The following is a 17,514-nucleotide window of genomic DNA, read 5'->3' as shown; positions in this document are numbered from 1 at the left end:
GAGAGAAGAAGGAGAAAAACCATTAGTGTTTTATTTGGAAGTAGTCAAAATAGTCAAAGTAGACGCAGGGCCAGTAATTAATGACCTTTACTAAAGGATGAAGTATATGATGGATAGAAACTATCTCAAGGAATCACTGTCAAGCAACACCTTCCACTGGCAGAGAAGAACATGTTGTGGCTTGGCAAGCTCATGATGGTGTGTATTGGCTGGGAAAGACAAGTATCAAATGTTGCTTTCTTTCCTGGCCTATCTGTCCCCTCTGGGGGAGGGAGGAGGAGTGGGGATGGGGGTGCTGAATCCAATCAAGCTAAAATTCAACTCAGTTTCAAGGAAATACTGGTTTTACAAATTGAGGGGTCTGTGACGCAACTGGATTGGCCCAGGGATGGGGAGATGTGTGTGAGAAACACAGTAACGGTTCACATGCATTATTCTGTGTTTGTAACCTGAGGTCTAGACTGTTATTGTAACAATCTCCCAACTGGTCCCCCAGGCTCCAATCTCTCCACTTCAGTGTACTCTCCACATGGTTATCTGATTAACCTTTCTTAACTCCCTTGTGATCCTCTCTCTTTTCTAGTAGTAAACTAGTAATCCAGCCCATACCTATCTATTCCATATTACCTCCCATTATTCACCCAGATGAATTTTCCACAATGCTTCAGCCAATCTGCCCTTGTCCTCGCCCTTGCTTAAACGTGCATGTTTTTTTTTCAGTCCTATGCCTGTGTCTACGCTGTTCCAATTGCCTGAAATTCCCTTCTCCATGCCCCTCCCCTACCTGTCTTCCCATACCTAATTACTACACCTGTGTGTAATCCAGCTCCAACCTAGAATAGAATCTCTTCTCACTGGGCTCAAAGGGTTCCCTTTCTGCTTTAACTCCCAAGAGCAATGGATTTGTCCCCTGCTTGACCACCTATTGACTCGAACTATAGGTACTGCTATTACCTATATGCTACAAACCTCCCTAACTAGACTATAAGGTTGTCCCATAGTATTATCCATAATATTATCCACAGTTACTTGTAGATCCCAAATAAATAAACAGTTTGTAGATTATGCATTATGTATTATGAATTTATTATGTTTTAAACATAAGTCTTTGAAACGTTATGCTATGCTGAACAGAAATTGACACATTGTAAACTGACTATACTTCAATAAATTTTTTAAAAAGTCTTTAAAAAGAGAAATGAATACAGTTTAAGAATCTGATCGAAGAGGCATCTAAAAAAACCATTTCCCTAAACTAAATTCTTCAACATCTCCATTGCCAACTTGTACCTCCAATTCTCCTTCCCATGTAAGTAATGGCAAATCCAGAATTTGAAGACTTCTCACATCTAAGGCTAACATGTGGACCAAGCTACCATTATCTCTCCCCTATATTATTGCAAGAACCTCTGATCTCCCTGCTTCCTCCCTCAACTCCTTCCCTATAGTCTATCTCCCACATGGCAAACTAAGTCAAATCATATCACTTATGAGCACAGAACCTTCAAATACTTCCCATCTTACTCATAGCAGAAGCCAGAGTCTTTACAATAATCTCAAAGTCCTACATAATCCACCACACACAGCTCCCTGCATTTCTGACTTTACTTCCAACTACTCTTTGCCTCCATCACTTCATTGTAGCCTCTTTCTCAACAAGGCTAGCTCCTTCACCCCCTGCAGCTTCCACTGTATCCTAAAGCACTTTTTTTCTCCATTGTACTTCCATTTGACATAATGTATTCCACGCATATGTACTTCTCTTGCTTGATTGTTTACTCTCTTTCTCCTACCCTTGCCTCATGAATGTAAATTTCATGGAGGCAGAAATTTTGATCTGATTTCTCCTTTACTCCATCCCAGAGCCTAGAGAGGTGCCACTTGCTAGGTAGACACTAAAAAGAAATTTGTTGAATGAATAGGTGATAAGTAAATCTTATTTAGAATGTTAAATATTCAGGGGCTGTAGACTACCTAAGGGATGTGGTGGCAGTGACTTGAGAATCTTTCTTCTAAAGGTCAGATTCTGTACATTTGAATTTTTTAGTACCAGATCAGTTTCTCACTTGTAAGAGGAGCAGTAACTACTACAGTTCCAAACTGTAAAGCACCATGCAAATTTTAGGCATTGTTAAAGTTATGTGTTCCTATTTCTGAAATTTTTTTCCCAAAGTCAGCTGATTTCCCAAGGTGAGCATGTCCAGCATGTGCTTTCTAGAGGATAATGCAAGGGATACAGGGCAAATTATAGAGCTTTTGAGCTAGCATCTTACAGTCTGGTTTCTGCAGCTGCTCACACAAAGCAGGTTAGAACATATTTTAACCCTCCGCCCTGTTTATACACCCACAATCGTGACAGAAATCCTTCTCTTAAGGAATCTTCTCTTCCCTTTGTGGTGCTGGAGGTGCAGTGTGTGCAGGGACTCAAAAACCCAGTTTCTCAGACCTCCTCTCTTGAGTGTTGCCCAGTTCTCCTTAATTGAGTCATTTCTTTATCAAGTTCCAGGTGCTCCTACTTTCTATTGATCCCGTCACTGAGTTAACGGATGTTGACGCCTCCATTCTTTGTTGATTACATTACTGCAGAGCATCCACCACTTCCCTTTAGCCTGATGAAGTAATTATTCCAGCAGACCTAAGGAAGGCCACAGCTGAGGTGCTTGATAATCCTTATTAGGACTGTTCTGTCTCATCTGTTGGTTTCACTCCTTCCTCCATCAGGCCGAACCACTTGGATCAGGACGCCCTCATTGCCATTGTCATTCCCAAGTGCTCTCTGAGCCCCTTCTTCATGGGTAGAGTCTCTGCCCTTGGGGCTTACAGAGTCAGGGCAAGAAGAAAGGGCTTCCCAGCCTCCTACTGGTCTCTCAGGCTGCCCTCATCCACACTAGCCAATCCTCCCAAAATGCACATCTGAACACTGTGAGCTATACACAGTAATAATAAAAACACTGGAGTTACAGTGACACGGACAAAAAGTTAAATATATATATATATATACATATATATACATAGTTTGATTCATTTTTGTAAGAAAAAATAGATTGAATCTATAAAATGGACATATATTAAAATATATTTTACATACAGTATATATATAATGGACTACATAGAATATAAAAATAGATGGAATCCAGTAATATAGATATAACAGAAGCCTAAAGGTATTTACACCCAAACATTTTCAGTGTTGTCAGTCATTGCCCCAGAGTGGCACGATTCCTACTGACCATCATTTCCTTCCTGTTTGACACCTGTACTTTCCAATTTTACTGCAGTTATTACATTGAGTACATTAAATTCTTTAAATGCCAATATGAGCATGTCATTCCTGGGCTGAAACTTCTTAACTTAAGAAAAAAATGACCACAATTTAATGACAAGAATGGTCAGAGAAGCAAGCACAAACAGCCCCCTGCCATGAGGTTTTTAACTGACCGTCAACTGGCAGGAAGTTAAAATGGGAGATGGGGGTCTCTCTCTCTCTCTGCTCACACTCTTCTCCCCTCTGGCCTTGTGTCTCTTCTATGAATGACTCTGGCCCCATCCTTTCCTAGTGGTTCACGGGGCCTGAACTTCCACAAGAGTCATTCGCAGAGGAGACGCATAGGCAGAGAGGAGAGGAGTGTGAGCAGAGAGAAAGACCCCATCTCTCTCTCACCTTCCTGCCACTTGATTATCAGAGACCTCATGGCAGGGACTAGCTCATACTCTTCCGACCAATCTCATCATAAAATTGTTGTCACTAGTACACAGTCCCCACAACAATCCTCTGTCTAATTATGTCCGAGATTAGCACTTAAAAACCCAAAATAGCATCTGACGTGTCTTTCTATTTGCAGAAGGGCTCATGGGATGCATTAACAACACCCTCACTAGGTCTTTGGAGACTGTGGACAGGCCCAATAACTAAGTGCTAAAAGGAGTGGGCGCCCTGATATTTATCTGTTGATAACTGTACCAAGGGACTCAAGAGAATTCCAGAACCCTTTCTTGATAAAGCTGCCAAACCATCAGATCTGCTGCTGCCAGAACTAAAAATAGCTTAGTCTGGTTGGGAAAGCATTGGTCTGAGAGTCAGAAGGCATGGGGCCCTTGTTCTGCACTAACCGGCTTAAGTGTCCTTGCCATTTAACCTTTAGCCTCTCTGAACGTTGTGCTTCTTCTGTGCACTGGAGATGATGGAGCAGCAGGCCTTCCATCATGGGGCAGGTGGGTGTCCCAAAGAAGACAGTAGACATGAAAGCGCTTGGTGAATGCCTGGAAAGGGAGAGAGGGAAGGTCGTGATAAGAAAGCAGCCACACTGGAGACACTCCCCAGTTGTCATTTCAGCAGGAATCAAATCCTCCCACACTTGGGCCTTTGATAGTCTTGGGGTGGCCCTTTGGTGAGGAGATGACGCCCTTTGTTCTACTGCCTTCCATCTTGCTGTAAATTAGTCAGCCAGGTCCCCTCCTTGCCCACCTGCCTGCCGTATTACTCTAAGACCCGCGACTGCTTCATTTATGGTTAAGGCATGGAAGTCTCAAGTAACAGCCAGAAATGTGAATGGCTACTCTCAGCAAATGGGAGGTTACCCAAATCACAGGATAAATAAACACAGTTATTTTTCCTCTTTAAAAATAATTCTGTTCTTTTTTAAGACTTTAAAAATACAGTAGAGTTAAACAGTATATATTGAGCACTGACTATCTGCCAGGCTGTGTTAATGCTTTATTTACATTATTTCATTTATTAATCATGAAAAGGGCATCATTATCCCATCTTACAGGGGAGAAAACTGACATTCAGAGAGACTAAGTTCTGTCAAGCTCCCAGAACTACTGTAAATAGACTTAGGATTTGAGCTCCATTTTATTTCATACAAAACCCATGATCCTCTATATTATGCTGTTTTGCCTCAGAAATAGTATTCTCCACAGAAAGAAGATAAAGAGGAAGAGTTAGAAGCGTATGTTTAATCAAAAATAAAAAGTTCATAGGCCTCAGATAAATGCAGTTCTACCCTCACTGCTCAAGCCTCTCACAGAACATGAACACCGCCTGGCGAGAAGGGAGAAGAGGCTCTGGGTCAAATAAAAAGTGTGCAATTACTTGACAGTTAATGAGGAGCAGGACATAATCCTTCAGAAAACAAATGTGAACAGTTTTTGTATATTGAAGAGGTTTATATTTGAAGTCAGAATATGATGTGTACATATATTATTATTAATTGTTATTACTTAAAGTTCTTTTAAAGTGAGAGTAGAACAGGATATCTGAGCATCATTTTTCCTCTTCAGAGTCTGGCCATCTTGTTTCCCAATATAAGTCTCTTGAAGAACCAATTCAACCAAACATAAATTTTTAAGTTCTTTTCCTTAATTTAGTGGTTTAACCAGCTTATGTGGAAGAAGATGATCATAATTTAGCTTAACAGTTCATTGCATTACTATTTTTATATCTTAAAATAAAAATATTAGATACTTTGGGATATATGAAAGTTTTTTACTTCTTCCAGCCTTGGCACTTTTGCATCACACCATTTTTACCATTTAAAATCAATGACCTTAGCATCAGATTTGCCTGGGTTTTAGTAGTACTTTTACCACTTACCCATTACTAAATGTATATAACAATACCTATCATGAGATTATAGTGAAGATGGAAACAAATGAAATAATTTATGCAAACTTTTTGGCATCTAGGAGGTACCCAAAAGAATGGGAATACCATCTCTTCTGTCTCAGAATTTATAGCCTTTATTTTGTGAGTTTCAGGGTGATGTAGATGTGGAAGATACTTTTGGAAGCAGTGAGGACCGCATCCAGCTTTCTACCAGCTGTGTGACTTGGGCAAATGTCCTAATCTCTCAGAACCTCCCTTTTTTCTACTATAAAAAAGAAATAATAGTCCTATTTTGCAAGAATGCTGTGAGGTTTACAAATAACATATGCAGAGAATCTGACATGTGGTAGGTGCAAAATTAATGGCTTCTTTGTTTATCTTCAGATAAAATGATTTTTGTCCTATCAAATAGAGCTCATGATAGGTTTTATTTAAATGTTTTACTGCATGATTGTGGGTGATTTCAAACACCTAGAAACTTACTTAGGTGTCATTCTATGGTTGTCTCATGTAATCCTTTTTAAGCCATGTTTGGGTCTTGTGGGAATGCTCCTTATGAAGCCAATGAATGCAAAACTTCCTATCAGCTGTAATGGCCATTGACCCATCCACATGGGTGTCCTGCATAATTGTAGCCCAATTTCACCCTGAAGTCTTGGAAAGATTACATGACTCAGGCAGATGTAGCAGGCATGAGATTACAGGCCAAGAAGAAGAGGTCGGGGCTGTGGGCAGTATATTTGACAGGCTCATACACTGCAAGCCTTGTTCTGGGCCCCTTACAAAGCACCTCTTTAGGAGGAAAACAAGATGTTCTTTGTAAATAAAAGTTCATGCATTTGAGTAATGAAGTCATTTCCCAGTGCTGCAGTGAAAGATATTCTTCTCCCAAGCCTTTGGGTGAGGACTGTTGGGAGGAAGAGGGTGGCCAGCCAGTCTCCACGAAGGTACAAGCACAAAAAGTGCAGCAGCTAGTCTCTGGAAAACCAGAAGAAAGTGGGTGCCCTCCCCCTCTGCCATCTGAGAGCATCCACCTCCGGCTCCAGCCTGGGAATCCCTTTTCCACCCACCTTCCTGCAAACTAGCGGGGCCACATAAAAGACCTACATAAATATAGATAAGACATCCGGCACCTTGGCTAAATAAATAAGAGATGTGAGGAAGCAATCACAAAAGCTGAATATTCATCTGGGGCCCTTGGAGGGGCTCCAAACTGAAAGGGGAGGGGAGGCCATAAGGAAAGGCCCCTGCCAGTGTCTGAAAGGCCAACTTGGAGGGGGAGGGTCTGGAAGTGAAGGTAAAAAGGGAGTGGTGAGAATGGGTGTAGGAAGGAAGCCAGGACAGTGCAGCCCTCAGTCCAAACCGGCAGGGACAGGAGGTAGCCGGCACTCCTGGGGCTCATCCCAATCCTGTCGGCCGTTTGATGCTCAGCTTTAAGCTCCATCCATCTGTACATTCTTCGGCCAGAGCCTCTGGGGAGAGAGAGAGAAAGTGAGAGAGGCAACAGAGGGAGAAGAAAGAGAGGGAGAGGGGGGAGGGAGGGGGAGAGAGGGGGGGGGGAGAGAGAGAGCAGACAGGCTGTGGCTTACTCTCTGACTCTCCCTTTTTCTACTAAGTTGCTCCGTGGGCTGCCTTGAGTTCCCACATCTGGATACTGCAGACGCAGAGAAGGCAAAATAAGGGAGGCACCGCCGCACCACAGGGGGTACCGGCGAGGACCAGCAGTGGCCGAGCCCCTGGAGGAGCCCTGTCGGATGTCAGCGGAGAGATGGCTTTGAGCTCAGCCTGGTGCACAGTCCTGCCCCTGTGGCTCCTCTGCGGCGCCGCCTGCTCCCGAGCGGCGTCCGGGGACGGCAGTGCTTTTCCTTTTGACTTTGAAGGGAGCTCAGCGGTCGGCCGACTGGACCCGCCTGAGACCAGCGAACCTGGCGTGGCTCCCGGAAGCCTGCCGCCTCCGGCCAAGGTACAGTGTCCTATCATTGTCACCCTGCTGGGGCACCTGTGCCCGGGCGCTGTGTGTGCCACACTCATGTTCCTCTCTCTCCCCTCCTCTTTCCCTTCCCCACCTGCCTTGAGAGTTTCACCTGGACCAGGTTAGTTCAGAAACTTGAAATAGAGTTTTACTTTTTGTGTAGAGAGCTGAGGCTTTGGAATATGTCCCTGTTCAAGCTGACAAAAGGGCATATATCCTGCATACTCTGAGTCGGCACACTACTTTCACCTGGGGCTGTAGTGGCATGTTTGTGACTTTCCACCACTTGTATGACCCAGTAGAGTCATTTTTGTGAAGTCACAGCATAATGTGTGTGCCCTGTCATGGGCTTCCTGCTCCTCTGTGATGTCAGGACAGTGGGATCAATACTACAGGACCAATCCTTTCACCACAAATTAAACAGAAGGTCCTCTGCAACAGGGGAGGGTCAGGCAGATGGGGCACTATGGAAGCTACAGCACAGCAGATACCTAAAAGAGACATGAACCATTGTATTTCAGAAACAAGAAATCATGATGAAAATTAAACTCCATCCCAAACATAAATATGACGGGGATATGCTATTGATGATATGCTTATTCAAAGAGCTGCTGTTTGAGTCCCTTACAATAGCAAGCATAAGCAAAATGTAGAAATTGAGTAAAGGAGGATGAATCCAGAGTAAGTGATTTAAGAGCCGCCTGAGCCGAGATGGACAACAGCACATCCAGTACGTGGGAGATGCTAAGTAGGAGGAAAATGAAGTCACCTAAGTTCATGGGAAAGGAAAGAGCAGTTGAACCAACCGCGCACACACACACACCCCACACACATATCCTATAGCTATGGTTACAACTATAGAACCAAAGCAGTTATGTGAATTGATACCATTTCTAACAGCACTGAAGTCAGGATTATGGTTATTATCCTACTAATTGTTAGTATAACTGTAGTTATTAATTATTACTGATAAAATAAGATGCATGAAGATGGTCCTTCTTCAGGAGGGAGCCCTACCCATGCCCCCAGATGAGGGGAGGATGGGTAGAGCCAGAGACACTAACCTCCCATTGTGGTGTGAAATATAATCTCCATGAGAAAGAGGGTCAACTTTGTACTCAGACAAGGGGAGAAGCCAGACCAGGAGACACTACATGCAACGGGAAAGATTCATTTCTCTACAGGCTTGGAATTAAACCCCCTAGAAGCATTATCTCCACCTGTTGCTTTGAACACGGAAAGTCCCAGAATGAAATGCTTAAGAGTAGGATTGCCAGACAGAATACAAGACACCAAATTAAATTTGAATTTCAGATAAATGACAAAAAAGATTTTTGGTTATGTCTCAAATATTGCATGGGATGTATTTATACTAAAAAATTGTTCATTGTTTATCTGAAATTCAAATTTATCTGGGCATCCTGTATTTTTATCCGCTAATTTGGAAGAGACAGGCACACATAACTTTTTGTAACTCTCATTTCACAAAAAGTAAGAAAATAATTATTTGATTTTTAGGGAGCCTTAAATTTATTGCTGAGACCTTGAGCAATTTATTAATATACCCAAATGTTTAGTGAAATAATAGGAAGGCAGCACAGCAGTGTTTTAGGTTGCAGGCTTTACAGTCTGATGGTCCCAAGTCTAAATTTCAACTTATTTGCTCCTTACCTTGGGCAAATTACAGAGGCCCAACTTGCAGATAAACAAACTGAGGCTTAAAGAAGTTATTGATGTCTACTTCATATTTCACACAGTTATTGTGATGAAATTAGTTAAATACATACAGAGAGTGCTTACCATAGTGCTTGGTATAGTATAAATTCATGGATGATTAGATTAAAACCCTTATTTGGGAATATTTCTCAGAACTTTATTTTTATGGTGTTATTTTACTTAATATTGCTTGTCTGTATCCTTCCAGTCAGAAAGAATGCCCTGTAGTGAGTTAAATTTGTAATACGGTCAGAGACTAATAGGTTCAGAATGTCCGTTGAGGCTTTTGGTTTAGAGAAACAGAAAGAAACTATTAGTCATTCCGGAGGGTCAAAGTATATGATGTAGAAAGGGTGGGATTGGGGTAATTATGTTCCCACTGCATAGTTTCACATAATGCCTCTAGTCAGCCTGCGGTCCCATGGTGATCCCACCATTTGGGTTTCCCATGCTTTTTATAGCCAGTAAGGAGACCTGAAAGCAAATACATTCTTGAGATTTAATAACATGGTACAACCACTCTACTGAATTGGTTCAGGAGGTTGTATTTTCATCTAGAAAGAAAGAGGACATGAACTCATATAAGATATTCATTATTCATGGGAAGGTCCAGAGGTGGATGGAAGGATATTCTAAAAATACATTCATTTTATTTGAATTGGATTTATATGAATGATTATTCCTCAGTTCTCCTTCAAAGGGAAGGAAGAAAAATACTAAGCAAGCATGCAGCAGTGTGAGGTGCTAGGCCGACAATCTTCCTAAGGCTTTCCTAAGCTTCTCCATAGTAGGACTGGCAACCTCTCAACCCCTGAGCCCTCCACCCTCAATACAGACTAGGGCACTCTGAGTAAGGGGAACAAATAAATATGCACTGAATGAAAGGATGGAGAGTGCTGGCTGACCAAGAAGAAAGCCGCTCCTTTCCTTCTAAATTAAGCACTAGCTTCCCCCAGGATGCAAAGAATTGCAAAAGAGGAGCATCCATGGGTAACTCTGTGCTCATTGGTAGAATTTTCCCACCATCTGCTTTCTTGTAAGCAGATAATCCACTGAGTCCATTATTTGTGATAGAATGGTAAGAACAATGATTCTCAGTAGGCGGGGGTGGGCAAAGGGGAACCTAGTTTCAAAAAGTATGTTTAGCATTCTAATATTTCACATTTAAGAAAAGAAAAGTCTTCATTATACACACTATAGCAAGTGAAACTAGGCAGAAGCCTTCTTGATCAGTATGGAGAAGCAGAAGAACTGAAGGGGGTACAGGGATGGAGATGGGAACAGTCCTCCAGGAGAGGGTATCAGAGTGTCCTTGGGAAGAGTGACATTCTTGTCTATCAAAAAGAAGGAGTTATAAACAAGGTCAAGAACACTAGGTTAGAGGTTGATTAAAAGAAAACCTTAGTTGGGAATATTTCTCATAAATTTATTTTATGGTGCTATTTTACTTAATATTGCCACATCTGTTTGTCTATATTCTTCATGGCTAGGAAGAAACCACTCAGAGACTCAGGAGAGTGGAGAACTCTGCTGGAAGGACAAAGTGGGAGGCAGTGAAGAGCGACAGTGCTGTTACTGCCTTTGGTAGATTATTGAGAAAATAAGGGGAATAACTGACAATATTGAGCAAACTTCCCTGAGAGGATAAAACAAGAGTTTATCTCCTGGTAACTGGACTGGCTATTCTGGGTTTTGCTGATGCTGGTCTTAGTTTCCCTCCAAAAAAAATTAGTGCCCCATGAACCACATGTACAAGTGTATCTCACACTAGATAAACTTGCTGTTAAAAAAAAGTACCAAGAACTAGACTAATTCTGAGGGACTCTTCTTCTAGACTCTTTTCATGGTTGATCTGTGATCCCACGCAAGTAGTTAGGTGCTCTTCCACTGAAGGATTACAGTATGTTTATTAAAAGACAGCTTAGATCTCTTTCTCCTTCTGCTTTTCTTTTCCTTACCTTGCTCCCTTTGTAAAAGGTCCTGTAGACTCACATTAAGACCTCCAGTCACTGCCCTGGGCCATCATTCTGTACTGCTGTTCTACTGCTGTGCAGTAGGTAATATGCCCTCACTCCCCACCCCAGCATGCAGTCATTATTTCATTTACTTATTATCATCCAATGAAAATCCTACTACGTACAGAGCAAAAACAGGTGGCAGGAGGGACAGAAAGAAGGCAGAGTCACATCCTTATCCTCAAGGCGTAAACAATCTAAGATAGAAATACATATTCAGAACCACTATATAAAGCAGAATGAATTAATGTTCTATAAGAGTGGCTACCAGCTAAGTGCCTTGGGGATAATGTGGAAAAAGTATTACTCCTGAGCTAGGCCAGTAGGGCAAAAATACGTACTCACTAAATACCAAAGAAGGTTCCTGGGAAACATTATTTTAGAAGGACTGGAATATAGTAGCAGTAGCAGTAGCAGTAATAATAATAGCATGGCTTAAAGCTGACACTCATTGAGTATTTACCATGTGCCAGACACTGTTCTAAGCACCTTCCATGAGTTATTTCCTTTAACCGTCAAGACAGCTCAATGGGACTGGTATAGTTACTATCTCATTTTGCAAATGTGGAAACTGAGGCACAGAACATTTGCCCAGGCACCCTGCCTGGTAAGTATCATAGCTAGGAAGGAGATTATGAATGTAACTTGACTGTGCAAGAATATCTAGGAAAACGTGGTTAGGTAAATAGAATTATCTGTAGGAATAATTTTAGTCAAAGTTTAGGAATTTCTTAAAATGATGATAGATAAAATACTGTTCAAAGACCATTTATGCAGTGCTTGCTAGAAGAGTAGCATAAATTGCATGAAATTTTAGGATTACCAAAGAATTTAGATAACTCCCCCTCCCCTGTCCCAGTCTAAAAACTACTTCTTCATAAAAGACTCACATAGGAAAGAAAAAATTAACACTTGTTGATTCTATTATGTTCCATGAAGTTATGTTACTTAACATTCAATAGTGAAAATTATACCCACTTTACAAATAAGAAAATTAATGTTTGGAGATGGTAAGTACTTTGCCCAAGGTTTCCAAATTCCTTTCTCTTTTCCTAGCATATTACTGGCTCTCATTGATAGATGTCTTTTTTTTTTTAATGTAGCATTTTCTTGCATCCTATTTTTCTTTTAGAAGTATAGTCTAGTATGTTTCCTCTGCATGATGCTATGGTCTACATTAGATTAATTGGAGCAGAATTCAAAACAGCAGCACCCACAGAAATACATGACCTATCTTATAGAATTTAATATAAAATTTCTGGAAAATAGAGAAGTCCATTTACTATAATTCCAGAGTTCTCTGATTTAACCAGAAGAAACATTTTTTTAAAAAACTGTGGTCAAGTATACATAACATAAAATTTATTATTTTAACCATTTTAAATAGCATTAGGTATGTTCACCATCTATCACCATCATCACCATCCATCTCCAAAACTTTTTCACCTCCCCAAACTGAAACTCAATACACATTCAACAATAACTCCCATTAGCCTTTTCCCCAGACCCTGGCAACTGCCACTCTACTCTGTTTCTATGAATTTGACAACTCTAGGTATCTCACATAAGTGAAATCTACAATATTTGTTCTTTTGTACCTGGCTTATTTTATTTAGCATAATGTCTTCAAGGTTCATCCATGTTTTAGCATGTGTCCAAACTGCATTCCTTTTTAAGGCTGAGTAATATTCTGTTGTATGTACATATCACATTTTGTTTATCCATTTACCTGCCAGTGGACATTGAGTTGTTTCTACATTTTGGCTTCCATGAATAGTGCTGCTATGAACATTGGTCTACAAGTATCTTGTTGAGTCCCTGTTTTTAGTTCTCTTAGGTATATAACCAGAAGTGGAAGTCCTGATCCTATGGCACAAAGAAAGTTTTAAAACTCAGGTTTTTACAGAGGCCAACCAAAAATAACTGGGCAGTGAAAGGAACACATCCCGTGAGTGGTGGGGCCCAAGCAATAGCAGAGGAAGGGATGCCTTTTCCAGAGGGCACCCACCTCTCAGTGTTGCCATGTCTTCTGTTTTTTGAAGAGAAGACAGAATCCGGATTCTTAAGTGAAACTGCTGACTCTTCTTTTTTAATGCCCTGTGGGAAATTCATTTGGTGGCCCAATTCAGCCTAAGGACTGTTTATTTGCAGTCTCTGCTTTACAACATTTGAAATTCACCTTTCATCAAAGGCACAATGTGGGCATCTAGCCAGACAGATGTGTTATGAATCCAGCTCCTCTACCTTCTAGCTGTTTGACTTTAGGCAAATGAGTTCATCTTTCAGAGGCTTGTTTTGTTTGACAGTAAAAATACAATGTATTTGCCTTACAAGATATTTGTGAAATTTCAGTGAAATAATATGTATAAGCTGCCTATCTCAAAGTCTGCCCTCATTCTCTCTTCTATTCCTTCTTCCTCACCCTCTTTCTTCCACTGTCATTATCTACCTGCAAGTTAAGATTTATAATATCAATTTATTTGCATCTAAATTTTTACTTATTCTGTAAATTTGATTGCTTTCCACTTTTGCTTACATATTTGCTGATTATCCAACATTGGAAAAAAAGGAGACTAGTTTAATTTTTATAATCTATGTATCCCTAATGGCTCTTTATACTTAACCTTTTTCCAGCAATAGGATAATCTGAGCAGTTAAGAAAAATGAATGAATTTTTCCAAATCCCCAAAAAAACTAAGCAGAAAACCAAACACTTTTGATATTTCAAGGACTATTATCTTTTTTTTTCCTTTCACAATTAAATTCTCAAATTTCTTGACATCTATAACACCAAAAACACTCCTCTCCTGTAGGGTTTTTCCTTGCTCAAAGTAAATGTATAAATATAATGATGGCCGGATATAATTTTGAGACATTTGATTGATTAAAAACCATTAAAATTAGATCACCAGTCCATGCTCTGAGTTCCAAAACTTAGCATTTCCAAACAATTAGTTATGTGTTTTCTAAAGCAAGTAATCTGCTACTTGACTTGAGATATAGTGATCACATAGAAGGATATTTAATATCTACTCCAGCATTTGCCAAAGAGCATCATTCTCTTTTCAACTGTTTTTCTTTTTGCTCCTAGTGTGGTAAAGTTAAATTCTGGGAAATGGTTTACTAAAGGGAAGTTTAACCACAGATGTTTGTAATTCCAACTTAAGTTTCCCATCAAAGTCTTAATGAAATTCAGCTGCCAGCAGTTCAGCTCTGACTCTGAGTCTTTTTTATCATGAGAAACTTGGGAAAACAGCATTCTGAGGCTGAATGGTAGTGGGAAAATGTCCATACTCAAGCCCAAATCCTCTGCATAAAGAAAAAAATATATAAAGAAACAAATTCTGTTTTTTTTTTTTTTAAAAAGGAGAGAGAGGTGGTCAGATTACTTTGAATACCAGGCAAGATGACCCTCTTTTTACTTCCAGGAATGTCTTAGTTTGTGTGTTGTGTTTTCCTGGAAGCTGGAGATCTAGTGTTTACCTAAATGGAGTGAAGTATCAACGTTTATGACTCCATGAGAACCGACAAGTTGGAGAAATCCCATAATGTTAACAGCTGCATTAGCACAAGTCTCTCGGAGACTGGGGCAGTGATCCATGCTACATACTGCAGCTAAAAAGAGCCTTGAGCACAGTGCAGACTTTGTATATTAGTATTTTGAAATTATGCCCTCCACTACATGGAGTGGCTTGATTACTTTAAAGGAAATCTAGAGATCAAAGATGTCTTCACTAAAACTTGCCTCAGACGTGACTGTTATATGCAATACTATTGTCTATTTACAAAGTGAAAAGCAGCTCTGTAAAGCCAAATGTCAACCCAAGGGAATGCATAATATGGACACCAGCAGAAGGCTCAAATGCCAGGGCTGTAGAACCATCTAGAATCACAGCAAGAACCAGCACAAATTCAGGGTCTCAAACTTTAAATCAAGGCTGGCCTCTTCTTCTGCAGATTTATTCCACAGTGCTTTTCAAGGTTGACAGCCACAGTGTGTGTGTGTGTGTGTGTGTGTGTGTGTGTGTGTGTGTGTGTGTGTGTGTGTGTTTATCTTTGATGAACAGTGATATAACCTGACAAGCTGAGCATGTCCTAAGTGTAACTTCTCTTCCTGCTGATATGCTATGAGTCCTGGGAGCAGCAGAGCAGTTCCATCGTCTGTGATTCTGTCAATCCCCAGGTCACAGGTGAGGTGCTAAATGCCTGTTACTTGGAGAATGAACAGAGTCTGAATGCCTGGAGATGGGCCAGTGTTTCTTTGTGGTGCCTGAGTAATTGCCTCATTCTGTATTCTTCTCTTGGAATTGTTGTCTGTCATGATCAATGCCAGCAGACACCCTGAAATTCCACCCACCAGAGACAAGCCCTAAAGTCTCTATTGCAGCACAGAATTCAGCATAAAGGATACTGTTTGAATGCAGAGCCAGTGGGTGGTTATTATTGGATGTATAATTCTATTATACCTTGCAATGGGAACCATAAAATCAAAGGGATCATAGAATGTTAGATCTAGAAAGGGAATTTAGACGTTCAACCCTCTCATTTTGTAGTTCAGTAAACTGAGTCTCAGAGGAGCTGGGGTGCTTCACTCAAGGACACAAAACTTACTAACAACAGTGCCAGGAACTATGTCTTCTGACTTTCAGGTTTATGTTCTTTCAAATTGTTTCAATGAACTTAATAGTCCTTAGCTTTAGAGCTGGGAATCATTAAGTGAATATGTATTTTATATATATATATATATATATATATATATATATATATATATATATATATATATATATATACATACACACACACACACACACACACACACATATATATACATATACATATATATACACACACACATATATATATTTAAGAGAAAATTATTTACTTCTAACATACTATTATTCACTTTATTCTTTATTGTTTCTATTTATCCTTAAGCTGAATATCAGTAGGAGAGTCTCATAGAATTGAGTGGAGTGGGACAAGCAGTGGACTGTGTGTCTGAAACTATTCTGATTCTTGGCCATGCCATTAACAACCAGATCACCCTTACCAGTTAAAGGAACCTAGGCAAGTCCCTTCATCTACTGGGGCCTCAATTTCTACAGCTTGAAAATAATAAAACAAAATTAAGGTTACCTCTAGTAACAAAGTTCTATAATTATCTAATAACTAGATCAAATTTTAAACTAGTTAAAGGAAACTTGACTTAAGGGACAAAATCATTCAGAGTCACAGCTGATGTCCTAGTTAGAACCCCAAGATTTAGGAGTCTAGAGCCTGAAGGAAACACAAGTCCTGATCTGGTGAAGAGGGTTGGGTGGGGATACTTTGATAGAGTCCTTTTTCCCCCTCACAACTCCAGAGGCAGGGCTGAGGATGGTTTTTGCAGGACAGAGCACTGACCCAGCCATGGACATGAAGGCGACACACCCAGGAGGCTTTCCAGCCAGTATCAGCTGCAGATACCTAAGTGTGTCCAATAATGTTAACAGTCTCCCACACCAGGGTTCCTGAGTGTTGCCACCTGCCCTATTCAGACTCTTCAGGGTGACTTTAAACATGAAGCTCCACATGGAGAAACAAGAAGGATGACAATGGACGAGATGAGGGACATGGAGAACTACATGTCCAAGCATCTCCTAGTGCTTAAGTGGCATATGACAGGGATTCCGGAGAGGAGAATGTATTTTTACTCCAGGCAAAAGGAAGGAGGAGCCAGTGAGGGATTACTGATTCATTTTAAACATCACTGAAATCACTGCATTACAATAGACATAATACCACTACCAACTGAGGCTTCATGGCAAGGTAGAAAGGAAGTCTTAATTTGATAGCCTGCTATAGATTGGGCAGAACGCAACATTTGGAAGCAGATATTTTCAAGGACCTCTCTGAAAGCCAGAATTGCCAGTGTGCGAGGGCACCTGCCCTGGCGTGTGAACGGCTGTCAGGAGGAGGGGTCTAAATCATAGAGACTCAAAGTGTGGCCCCAAGGACAGCAACACCAGCAGCACGCAGGCCCGTGTTGGGGATGCAGACTCTCAGGTCCCACTGCAGAATCAGAATCTGCATTTTCACCAGACCCCTAGGCTGTTCATATGCATATTAAAGTATGAGAAGCTCTAGCCTCTAAAATGCAGCTGGGCTTGAATTTTAATGGACTTGGGGAAATTGCGAATCCAGAAAAGGGTAGCGTTTTGACT

General features: G+C 40.7%; 1 protein-coding gene across 3 annotated transcripts in view; it reads left to right on the top strand.

The window, feature by feature from the left end:
* Positions 1–6,941: 6,941 nt before the first annotated feature.
* LAMA4 (laminin subunit alpha 4) overlaps positions 6,942–17,514 on the top strand; it is a 142,034-nt gene continuing 131,461 nt past the window's right edge. For 2 of the 3 annotated variants that reach the window (XM_032484720.1, XM_014561530.2), the window contains exon 1: positions 7,354–7,571. In XM_032484720.1, the coding sequence (XP_032340611.1) occupies positions 7,377–7,571 (195 nt within the window). In that variant the 5' untranslated portion in view covers positions 7,354–7,376. Of the gene's footprint in view, positions 7,100–7,224; positions 7,572–17,514 lie in introns of those variants that run through there. The other variant, XM_006187390.3, reaches the window with a different exon arrangement.

The sequence above is a fragment of the Camelus ferus genome, chromosome 8 (assembly GCF_009834535.1).
Source record: "Camelus ferus isolate YT-003-E chromosome 8, BCGSAC_Cfer_1.0, whole genome shotgun sequence".
Taxonomy (NCBI): domain Eukaryota; kingdom Metazoa; phylum Chordata; class Mammalia; order Artiodactyla; family Camelidae; genus Camelus; species Camelus ferus.
The sequence above is the reverse complement of the archived record's forward strand: the minus strand, read 5'-3'. Positions and strand labels throughout refer to the sequence as shown.